We start from the raw sequence: 11,361 nt of genomic DNA, 5'->3' as shown, positions 1-11,361 counted from the left end.
TCAAAGCGCTTGTTGTCTACATACTGAAAAGTGCTTCTGTAAAAATAATAGAAGCCTCTCCTTTCAAACAGCCTACTGATTGCGTGTTCTTACAGTCACAAAGCCTTGCAGAGATAAAAATGAATGCATGGTGTGTGTGCGTGTGTGTGCATATGGTTGGGTGTGTGTGTTTTTGTAAGTCTTTTTTTCTTTATGTCTCTGTACAAACTACTTGAAACCTTCAGAGCTTTAATGAAACATCCCAGGCCGTGTACAGTGGCACATTGATTCACAGTATGTAGCAGCAGCTTTTTGCAGTACAGTGACACGTTTTTCTATAACATCCACATCCACGCAACATTGTGGCGGCAGTTCCGTTCATCTTTCGAGCGCGCTGCTTGTGTGTGTGCCTCCATGTCTGTGAGTAAGCCCTCAGATAAACGAAACAAAGCCAAACCCAACAGACCATTATAAATGACCAAAACACAACCAAAAGCTACAACCATCTCAGTTCAATTTCGCTTTGGTTCTAATTTTTGTGTTATGTCCCAGCAGTAGAGAACGTCAGCTGTGATTGATTGCGTGAGATATGAGACTGCAGTTCGAATCTGCACAGGAAAGAGCAAAATTGTCCTTCACTCCTCCTGGGTTCAGTGGACAGTAGGATACAGAAGATCAGCTGGGGTAATGAAACAAATGCAATTAGTGCATTAGTGCTGTGGTGTCATTTACTTTTCTCTGTGAAGATATTATATATGGCAAACGCATAAGGGCTCTGCTGTTGTGAATACCATCCAAGGGTCTCCAAACACTTTGCATTGGCCATGTGTCTTATTTGTTTAACTATGTACATGATATGGGCAAAACACATGTTTAGAGAAGACAGATATTAGCAGGTTGGTGTTTGTTCCTCCCAACTCCAACCAGAGAAGCTTCAAAGCTCATCAGATGTGACGCTGACTTGTCCTTCCTGTGAAACAGGCTCCAATATATAGCTACAGTAGAAAGCTAAGGTGGCAAACAGTGGATACAGAACTTGTTTTCCCAAAAGCCATGGCTCAGGATGGTCTTGTTTCTATCTTTACATAAACTGAATAAAGGTTTATGGTTTTTTATGTGTAGGGAAGCATTCTATACTGTAATGTGCAATACATTATTACAGAAAAACATGTTTCTGTAGGAAAGGATGGCGCTTTGAAGATCTTTTCCCTTTTGTTTAATTTCCCTCTTCAAACGGTCCTGTTGCCATTTTTAGATGAAGTAAACTGTGCCAGAAGAATTCAATTCTTATTTGTATTTATTTCTTGCATGCTTTCCTCCCTGTTGCTAATACCGCTCTTTAACTGTTCGCTCTGTTGGATGTGTGAAGCTGTAAAACATTCTAATTCAGGTTATTGTCTGTGTTGAACAATGTAACTGTGTAATTAAAACATGAAATGAAGTATTCATTGCTGTTCTCTCTTGTCTTTTTCAAATGTGGGAATATTCTAAGATTACATGCCCAGAAAATGAAATTGATCCATTGTTATTAAATAATTAGTCATTATCCCAAATGTTGACATATCACCAAAAAATCTAGACATACCATGAAGATTATGTAAGTATATTACAACAGTGACACACAAAAACATTACTAAACAACTCTCGCCTCATGTTAAAGTCACCTCTTCTACTAATTCTTCTTCTTTCGGCTGCTTCACTCCATCTCCATCTTTACACCTGCCTCCATTGACCCTATTCATAGCATTTCCCTCTGTCACACCAACCCTCTCCATGTCCTCCTTCACTGCATCCATGAATCTCCTCTGTGGTCTTTTCCTCCTGCCTGGCAGCTCCATCTTCAACCTCCTTTGTCTGGTCTTCCTGTCCATTATTTCATCTGCACATGCCCAAATCATCTCAGCCTTGCCTCTCTAACTCTCTCCAGACTGCTCAACCTGAGCTGTCCCTTTCCACCCTACCAGCTGGTTTTTTTTAGGTCTTTTGTGCACTGTCCGTTGCTTTGGATTTTATACTAAAGTAAATGTAATAGTCTGATTAAATCTTATTATACTTTTAGCCTCTTCTGAATCACCTGCTAGGTTGTTTTTTTTTTTTAAATCAATTGCCCAGGTTCACCAATCAAATTGTAGTGATGTCATAGTTTTGTAACGTGGAAACACCATAACACCACATACCAAACATAAGCCTAATCCGATAGAATCTTACTATAGCCCAGTAACCCTAAACCCATTCATGATCACATCCCAACCCCCATCCATAATCCTGACCTTAACTGACCCCGTTTTTGGATTTTTTTTCCCTCAGTGGGCATCGCCAGTTTTTTTCCAAGTTGCAAAGCTATGACACCTTAACAAAGTGATTGGTCAGATGCATTGTTGATCCTGGACTTGCCTCCCTACATCTAAACCGCAGAACTTTATTTTACATTTTTTAAGGTTATCCAAACCTTCCCAGGGCTCCTATAGAAATGACACTCCATGTATGAGTTTTTTCTTCCTCCCATCGCCCCCAACCGGTCACGGCATATGGCCGCCCCTCCCTGAGCCTGGTTCTGCTGGAGGTTTCTTCCTGTTAAAAGCGAGTTTTTCCTCTCCACTTTCACCAAAAGCTTGCTCATCAGGGGTCGTCTCATTGTTGGGGTTTGCTCTGTATTATTGTAGAGTTTTTATCTTACGATATAAAGCAACTAGAGCCAACTTTTGTGTGTGTGTGTTTTAGCGCTACATAAATAAAGCTGAACTGAATTAAACAGCTGGAGCAGGTTATGCTGTCTGGCAGTGTGACTTAAAAGAAGAGGACTGAGAAAAGGGAAGAGAAAGGTCAGTGTATGTTAATGGGAAAACCAAACAACAGACACCTTTTTACTGCAATTTCTTTCTATATTTTCTTAATTTTCAAATGACACATTTGGTATGTGGCTATGTTTATTAAAAGCTGCAAAAACTCTCCCCACCATTTACTCCTATTTAGTTATTTCTTCTCATATGTTTAACTGGTGTTATGTCAGAATATTTGTGGTATTTCCGAGTGGTTCCTGAACATAATATCAACAGATGAGGCCTTTTCACTGGAGAAATAAAATAATATATAAAATAAAAAAATAAAAAAACAGAATTATTATTGACTAAATTCTCTTTAGCTGCTTAATTCTGAGATTTTTATTGTATATGCTTTCTTCCCAGGGGCGTAATTTCCAGGGGGGTTAATAATCAGACCCAGCCAATATAACCCCCATCAATAAAATTATGAATTATCTTGCATAAATGGGCTGTTGATCTTCTTTCCTCATTTCAGTTATTACCAGCAAAATAGTTGCATGTTTAATCATCTGGGAATTTACCCAGATTTATTTATTTATTTAGACAGAGATCTTGACCCCTCCAATGTTCAGCACAAAGTTACGCGGCTGTTTCTTCCTCATACATTGGTGTTTCTTTTTGAGACACTTCAGGACAACAATGTGATATTGTTGTTATTAGAGACACCAATAGAAGCTACAGTTAGGTCCACAGTTACACATTTTTTCCCTGTATTTTTGCTTCTGTACAGCACCACAGTCAAGATATGGTTTAAGTGCCCATTTTCAGTTTTATTTTTCAAGGGGTTTTCCAAGAAATATTGCATTATCTGTTTAGGAATGACAGCTTTTTTTATACACAGTCCCACATTTTCAAATTGTTAAAAGTAACTGGATAATTGGCTGACAGGCTGTTTCACTGGTGAAGTCTGTTCCCTTGTTAATTTATGAAAAATTAAGCAAACACAAGATTTGGAGTTAATACCAAGTGTTGAACTTATTTGGTAACTTGTCAAGGGAATTTTCCATGTGAGATGTTGTTGCAAGTGAAGGAAGCCATCAAGCTGAAAAATAGACAGAGAGATATGAAAAACATTAGTGGCCAAAGGTGGGCAACTTTATTGTCTGGTACAGTCTTTAAAAGGTGCACTACTTAGCACTGCTTAGACGCCTGGGAGACCACAGAGTACAACCAAAGCAAATTCTGTCAAGAACACTCTCAAGGAGGCAGGTGTATCATTGTCAAGGTCTACAAACAAGAAGTGCCATTATGAATGGAAATACAGAGGGTTTACACTAAGGTCCAAACCACTGAAGAACAGGAGGGTCAGAAAACACCTAACAGAACCTGAACATTTCTGGAGAGATGCAACCAAGATGAACTTGTAAAAGAATGATGAAAACAGAAAAGCATGGAGAAGGAGAGAAACAGCTCATGATCCAATGACATTACCTGTCCAGTATGGTTATGGTAATGTTATGGCATGAGTATGTGTGGCTGCCAGTGGAACTAGCAGCAATAGTTTTTAATGATGATGTGACTCCTGATAGAAGTAGCAGGATTAATTGTAAAGTGTACAGGGCTATACTCTCAGCTCAGATTCAGTCCAGTGCTGCAAAATTGATTGGACAGCACTTCACGGTGCAAATGATAATGACTAGAATCATATTGCAAAAGTCAGTTGCCAAATATTAAACAAGTAGAGTATGCTTTGCAATTACTGAAGACAAAACTGAATGCAGAAAAACCCGCAAACAAGTAGCAACTAGATGTATCTGCAGTAAAGAGCATCTCAAGGGAGGAAACACAGCATTTGGTAATGTCCATAAATTCTAGACTTCAGGCAAACGCTGTTTGCAAAGGATTTTCATCCATGTATTAAAAACAATCCTTATATATAAAACTAGGTCAGTTTTTATAATTACGTTTGGATGGCAGATTATGTATAAAAATTGCTGTAATTCCTTTACTTTTGTGAAAACCTTTGAATTAAATCTGAAAGTCTGCACTTCAATCACATCTTGATTTCTTGATTTAAAATCCACTTTAGTGGTGTACAGAAAACTGTCAAACCTACCTAACTGTATATAAAAGATGTGACATAACCCATCGGTTTGGGGGCACAGTTTTGATGCCATTAACGCTCATCACCACATCTAAATATATTTGGACATATATATTATCAGCTAACACTAACTAGCTTAGTAAGGGTCACCTGAGCTGATTGTACCCAGTCCAGATAATACTCCACCAAATGCAGTGGAGTATTTTGAAGCTTTTTTGAAGCTTCCTAGAAGTAGCTCTCTGTTCTGTAAAATTGTATTATTTTTATTATTTTTTCATCTGTCCTGTCCTGCAGTTTTAGCAAGCAGACATAAATGCATTGTTGTGCCAAATACATTTGCTTTGCCAAGAGAGGCACTATAGAGTCTCTAAAGGCTCATCTTTTTAGTCTTTTTCTTTTCATTCTTTCTTTTCTTAATCACATTATTTGTATAGTTATACAGTGGTGGAGCAGATAGGGAGTGAGGGTGTGATTTGAAGCAATGCGAAGGATGGAACAAAACTGGATTGGAGATGTGATTCACAAACACAAACCTGGTGTGTTCCTGGGGTTGGACTTTATATTATCACGTAGGCATACCTGCTAATCAGTGAAAACTTATGAATAAAAGATTGTTAGAACTTCACTCACTGAAAAAAAATAAAAAACCCCTGAGGACAGATTTCAGACTTCTGAGCACAGATAGGTTATAAATAACATGTAAAAGAGGAAAGCTTTGTCGGTTAGCACTCTTGCCTCACAGCAAAAAGGTCCCAGGTTTGAATCCACTATGTGGATGGGTGCTTTCTGTGTGGCGTTTACATGAGCTCCCCAATTCTCTCTGGGTACTCCCACAGTCCAAAGACATGCAGTTCTTCAGGCTTAGTTAACTGGTTGCTCTAAATTGTCCATAGGTGTGAATCTGAGTCTGACTTGTTGTCTGTCTGTCTGTCTGACCTGTCCAGGGTGCACCCCGCCTCTCATACTATGGCAGCTGCGATAGGCTCCAGCCCCCCTGTGACCCTGAATTGGATAAGCTTAAGAGGATGGATGGAAAGCTTCGACAGATAATCACAGTTATAATAATCCAAAAGCCACCAACAACACAGAGAGGTCGGGAGGTTCACTTCAGATCAGTAACTAAAATTAACTAAAATTATAGTTATAAGACAGATATAGAGACACCCAAGTGTTGCTCAAAAGGGCCCCCGTACATAAAGTTGAATTGGGTGGTTTATACATACAGTTATTATCTGGGAAAAATAAACTACAGAGAGCTTTATTTTTTAAAACCAAGCAGTAAACATGTTCATTTCTGCTAAAAAATTTAAAATGGGAGTCTAGTGGCCAGTGTAGCTCATTATTAGAAACTTCTAGTGATTTCAAATGTATAAAATAAATCAAATTTTACAATGAAGAATGGGATGCGCAAATATCATTTTACAGGCTTTTTATAGTTATAGTTTTACTAGTTCACTCATGTGGGTAAGCTGTGGTGAGGTATGTGTGTGTGTAGTGTAGGGGGCAGCCATGGCCCCCACGTACAGTAGGTACGCCACTGAGAGGAAGAGCCTCCACACAAAAGAAAAACCGCGCTCACGTGCGGTCGTCTGTCAATCAGTCCCGCGCGCCATGCGCCTCACTCACAGGTGATATCTATTAGGTTACCTCAAATTGTGCAGTCGCGTTTGTTTGCGGACCGTCCACCGGGTTCCTCCCTGTCAGGGATATTTTTCTGTGGCGGTTTTGGCAAGCTGCAGTCAGCTTTGCAGATGCTATGTGTGAGCAGTAAGCATGGCGGAAAATCATCTGGAGTACGGCTACCTCGAGGGCGAGTCCATTGGAGAGCAATTCACGGAGGACCCGGTGAGCATGGGCTATTATTGTGCTGGCGGTGGGCAAAAAGCAGGTTTGACACGGGTTATTTGTTTGCTTGTGTGCTATATGTCGACGCGGTGCAATAAACCAAGCTCGTCACGCTAGGCAAACGAGTGCAAACGCTGTGTCGTATTGTATATCCCCGACAAACGTTGTGTGATAAGAGCACCACTGAGCCACATCTAAGATGCAGAGTGAAAAGCTGGGCCACTCGGCGCATTGTGGGTCCGGGTTAAGTGCGGTTATAGCTACGTTTTGTGCTGCACTTCAGGCGTGATTAGATTACATTGCTGCCCAGAAATATCAGGACAGCTCAATTTGAACATGTTTGTTTTTTAAGGGAGATTAGTTCATGTTTATGTAAATATGCAGTAGATATTGGAACATAGGAGGGACAAAAAAATCAGTATCTTTGTATCACAGGATCCAGAAGTCAAACAACAAGCCTAGTTTCAGATCAGTGAATCTGGGAAGGTTCCCAACTAAAGTTAACCCAGTAGGAATAAGCAATGCCCTCTAGCCTCCAGAAGATGCCAATGTACCTTTTGACAAAATCTGTCCAAGCCTCTAACCTCAAACTGCAAATGAACATAAAATGTCTAATTTTGTTTTAATGGCGCTGTTGGAGAGCACTAATTGTACTACTACCCATAAGATTCAAATGTTTCTGCATCTGTTTAAAAGTTTTTCTTTAATTTGCCGTCATTGCTGAGCGTCTTACTTTAGTCCAAAGTTTCTTCAAGTTTCCTTTTTTGGTTGTGTCACAGGAGCTGCTGGCCATCAAGGCCAGGGTGCAGGAGCTGGAGATGGAAGAAGAGTCGGAAAGACTGAAGGAGGAGGAGAGGTGTGATGCAGTGGACATGCAGCTCCTGACCAGCAGCCCTCAGTCTGGTGAGACAGCTTGCATCTCATCTGTGGAGCGGTGCTTTGTTGTACCACATTGTATAGCTGCATAGCTAAATGCATGCAAGAAGCCTCAACAGTGTATTTTTAGCCAGGTGTGTGTAGCATTACAGCCTCCAGGCAGGTGAGATAACCACATTCTTCTCCATCTGGCCAACACCTGGGATACTTCACAGTGGTTGCGAGTGTTGTGCCTCATCACTGCCCAATGAGACGAAGCAGTGAGCCCCAGAGAACCAGAAGTGTCCTCCTCGCTGCCTGTGGCTATTTTCTGCCTCTGTGCGTCTCCCTCCCCCCCATCCTACTCTTTGGTTCCTGCTCTGAGCAGAGATGCAGTCAGAGAAGAGCCAGACTGAGATGTGTATTGTCAAAGAGATAATATTGGTGAATGTAATCATTAGTTTGACCTAGCATGACTTATGTAGACTGCACGTTCCCTGTGTTGCATGTGCAAAAGCAGTGAATAAAGTTAGTTTCCTCCACAGGACCTTTCTACAACATGACTCCCGAGGAGAGGATAGACGCAGACAACAGGTCGATCTATGTTGGAAATGTAAGGAACATTCATTTCTACACTTGGATATTTTTGGGTGTGTCACAGTTTTGTTCTAACACACTGAATAAATCTCAGGTAGACTATGGAGCCACTGCAGATGAGTTGGAGATCCACTTCAATGGCTGTGGTCCTGTCAACAGAGTTACCATCCTGTGTGACAGGTTCTCCGGCCATCCTAAGGGGTAGGTTCAGTCTGTATTTATATATCGATATATTTTTATTTTTTTGCAGCCTAACATTGTTTGATCATAGCATACACCTACATGAATGTTGGCTGCATATCTAATTGGTGCTTTTTATCTTTTCTGACCTTCACAGCTTTGCTTACATTGAGTTCTCCGATCGAGATTCTGTACAGAGTGCCATTGGACTGCATGAGACTCTGTTCAGAGGAAGAGTCTTAAAGGTGAGGGGGTACTATGCTTTTTCTTTTTTTTTTCCCCCTCTTCTTGAAGACGTGCGGATTTTAGGTGCACAATAGTGCCAGTCAAATCTCAGTACATTTGTTGTACATGCACAGCTTGCAGCACCATAAGAGGGAAAAGATCTCAGGTGGCAACATATATTCTACCAAAATAACCTTCTTGCTTGGGAAGAAACAAATTTGTACTGTTTGTACTGTTCTTGGTTGGAACAAAGTTAAAGTTGTTTTGCTTAGGACAAAGGAATAGACTGGGGAAAATGATATTTTGCCTTGTGTACTGGACATAACCCCACTTCCTGTTTGGAAGTGAAAATAGAACACCAAAGGCCTTGGTTGTATGTTCAGTGTTTGTCTTTTTAACCAAATTAGTCTTAACCAGTAAAGAGCCTCCTTTGTCTTGCAGGTAATGCCCAAGAGGACTAACATGCCAGGCATCAGCACCACTGATAGGGGAGGGCACAGAGGCGCCCACTCCAGAGGCAGAGGTCGTGGCTACCGTCCACCCCGATACCATAACAGCTCTCGAGGCAGGTTCCGTTACCAGTCAAACAGGCCACAACATCAAACACCCCACCCTTACTACGGAGGAGCCCCAGTGGGGAAAAGACAGTGGGGACACATGGACTACCATGAGCAGACGTCTAAACGTTACCCATGTCTGCTGCTTATCACGCCACCATCAGAGGAGTTAGGGGCAGGGTCGAGTGGACAGCACTACCCCCAGCAGCGCTAGGTCTACCCGCAGCATAAAGTTGGAGGATAGAAGTGACACAAGTCATTTTAAACATTCTTCCATCCATTATCAAGTTGGCAATTATGAGAGGTGCATAAATGACCACAGTGATGAAGGTGAGATGTGCATAATTCAGAGATGTCGCTTTATTAGCTTATGTTGCTGTGAATGCATGGGACAATCCTCGAAATGTTATGCAGTTGCATCTGTTTTTACAAATTGATGAATGTTTTGTGTTGCTGCCTGCAATGTAATCTACAAATTTTCCCCTTATGTGTAACTTAAGTTCTTTGCTATGTATGTGAATAAATAAAAATGATCTGGTGTTCCACTTGTAGTAAAATAACACACAGTGATGTCTAACAGTTCAGTTTTATTACAGTTGTATTTCATAATTAAAGAAACAAGTAAATAAAATAAAGGGTGTTTATGTACAGTGGAGGATCAGCAGACTGGGTAAAAGATGCATCAGGCAGTTTGTACCATCATTCCAGAAACAATCCCATCGAAGGCCCTGGAGGAGGATCGATTATTGGTTAAACATCACTGTATAAATGGGGGACATCAAATGCAACATCAGTGTATACTCACTTGGATTGAATGGTGTCTCCAGGATTGTGGAACGGGTTACACATAACGTCAGTAAACGAGTTGTGCAACTTCCTGAACATCTGAAAATGAAACAAGGATCCGTTATGAAGATAAATGTTCTAATCGAGTCCCAAAAAGTTGATTCTGTTAATCTCGACAAGACGTTCTAATCAAGTATTGTGTTCTAGCTGTGTACAGTGCATCCTAAACATTTCTAAACTTTGAAATGTAAGGTTAATTGTCATCAGGATTCTACTTAATCCAGCTCTGTTTGAAAATGTGTAGATGCTTAGCAAACTCAACTTACACTTCTTATTTCATTATCCCGCAAAGATGTATTTGATGAGTCGACAACAATTACAAATTTCACCTTGGAGTTGGTCACATACCCATATCTATTTTACAAGTCAAGGATACTTGTGTTTTCTTCAGGAAACATTGAGACCAAACATTCCAGCTAAGACAACTTCTGGTTTTGTAGAATAAGAGAAGAATCTGCAAGTCTGGTTTATAAGGATTTCAGCATGGATCCACCCATTATTTGCCATACGGTCATCTGAAATGGTTTTGGTGGAAAAGTGTGTTTAAAGATGATTACAAGAAAGGTTGTCTAAGAGTTCAGGCTCTGCTGAAGAATAAACGTGGTCATACAAAATACTGACTTATTATTAATAGCTTGTTAGGATTTTCCCAGCAAAATATAAAGAAGTGGGCGTGGCCAAATACTTCTGCACACTATTTTGAAGAGTAATGTTTATTTATATTTTATATATTAAGATAATTAGTCTAAGGTGAGCATACTCTATCCTTAGTGAAAGAAACGTGATGTGAGTACACGGATAGCTAAAAGAAAAAAAAAAAACAGTAAAATTACTTAAAAATAAAGGATACACTTTATAGTCTTCTGTTGGGTAAAGCAGACCCAGGTACAGCTCTCTCTGGTCTCCCAAGGCTTTGCCCACAGCTGAGATCTTTTCCTCCACCACATCCAGAGAGGTGTGTACTGTGTAGTGAAACTTCAGCTCATTCTGAGTGGGAACACTGCGGATATATAGCGGGTAATTCTGCCAAAAACACATACAAATGTAGAGAAGAACAAGAAAAAACCCGTTAAAGGCATCGTCTTTGTAGCACTTGCTCGGGAAAGATTCAGAAAACTGTAACAGCAGGTAATCTAGCTAATGCTAGGCGATAGCCATGTTGGTGCATTTAAACTTGCCGACCTTACAGCGTTCAGACAAAGCTAACATGTGCTTGGATACGTCTATCAATATAAGGTTAACCTGTGAACACAACACGGAAATAAAACCTGTGATATATAACAACAATCATTACCTCTTTTGCGATCACAGCTATGCACACCGCCATGTTAGTGCTCATCTTGTGAGCTGTCAGATGCGGTCACGTGACACGTTGCATTCAGTTACAACCCGTAAAGCAGGAGTAGAGAGC

At 40.5% G+C, this 11,361-nt stretch overlaps 2 protein-coding genes across 2 annotated transcripts; one reads left to right on the top strand and one right to left on the bottom strand.

Moving 5' to 3' along the window:
• Nucleotides 1–6,387: 6,387 nt before the first annotated feature.
• Nucleotides 6,388–9,617, top strand: pabpn1l (PABPN1 like, cytoplasmic). Its single transcript, XM_063492032.1, has 6 exons — nucleotides 6,388–6,690; nucleotides 7,470–7,593; nucleotides 8,091–8,158; nucleotides 8,237–8,343; nucleotides 8,480–8,567; nucleotides 8,989–9,617. Exons 1-6 carry the CDS (start codon nucleotides 6,619–6,621, stop codon nucleotides 9,316–9,318), a joined length of 789 nt encoding a protein of 262 aa, XP_063348102.1. The 5' UTR covers nucleotides 6,388–6,618; the 3' UTR covers nucleotides 9,319–9,617.
• Nucleotides 9,618–9,677: 60 nt separating this feature from the next.
• Nucleotides 9,678–11,327, bottom strand: trappc2l (trafficking protein particle complex subunit 2L). The gene is made up of 5 exons (XM_063492161.1): nucleotides 11,245–11,327; nucleotides 10,801–10,973; nucleotides 10,217–10,304; nucleotides 9,910–9,989; nucleotides 9,678–9,832 (listed from the first exon to the last, which is right to left on the bottom strand). Exons 1-5 carry the CDS (start codon nucleotides 11,287–11,289, stop codon nucleotides 9,787–9,789), a joined length of 432 nt encoding a protein of 143 aa, XP_063348231.1. The 5' UTR covers nucleotides 11,290–11,327; the 3' UTR covers nucleotides 9,678–9,786.
• Nucleotides 11,328–11,361: the final 34 nt, after the last annotated feature.

Source organism: Pelmatolapia mariae, linkage group LG1, assembly GCF_036321145.2.
Source record: "Pelmatolapia mariae isolate MD_Pm_ZW linkage group LG1, Pm_UMD_F_2, whole genome shotgun sequence".
In the NCBI taxonomy this organism is placed as follows: domain Eukaryota; kingdom Metazoa; phylum Chordata; class Actinopteri; order Cichliformes; family Cichlidae; genus Pelmatolapia; species Pelmatolapia mariae.
The sequence above is the reverse complement of the archived record's forward strand: the minus strand, read 5'-3'. Positions and strand labels throughout refer to the sequence as shown.

Bases quoted from the DNA above. Each gene is read 5' to 3' on its own strand.
- pabpn1l (XM_063492032.1), top strand. From the start codon at position 6,619: ATGGCGGAAAATCATCTGGAGTACGGCTACCTCGAGGGCGAGTCCATT. The intron at 6,691-7,469 runs GTGAGCATGGGC...GTTGTGTCACAG, and splicing joins AGCAATTCACGGAGGACCCG to GAGCTGCTGGCCATCAAGGC. The intron at 8,344-8,479 runs GTAGGTTCAGTC...TGACCTTCACAG, and splicing joins TTCTCCGGCCATCCTAAGGG to CTTTGCTTACATTGAGTTCT.
- trappc2l (XM_063492161.1), bottom strand. From the start codon at position 11,289: ATGAGCACTAACATGGCGGTGTGCATAGCTGTGATCGCAAAAGAG. The intron at 9,990-10,216 runs GTAAGTTGAGTT...TTTCATTTTCAG, and splicing joins GGGATAATGAAATAAGAAGT to ATGTTCAGGAAGTTGCACAA. The intron at 9,833-9,909 runs GTGAGTATACAC...ATCCTCCTCCAG, and splicing joins GGAGACACCATTCAATCCAA to GGCCTTCGATGGGATTGTTT.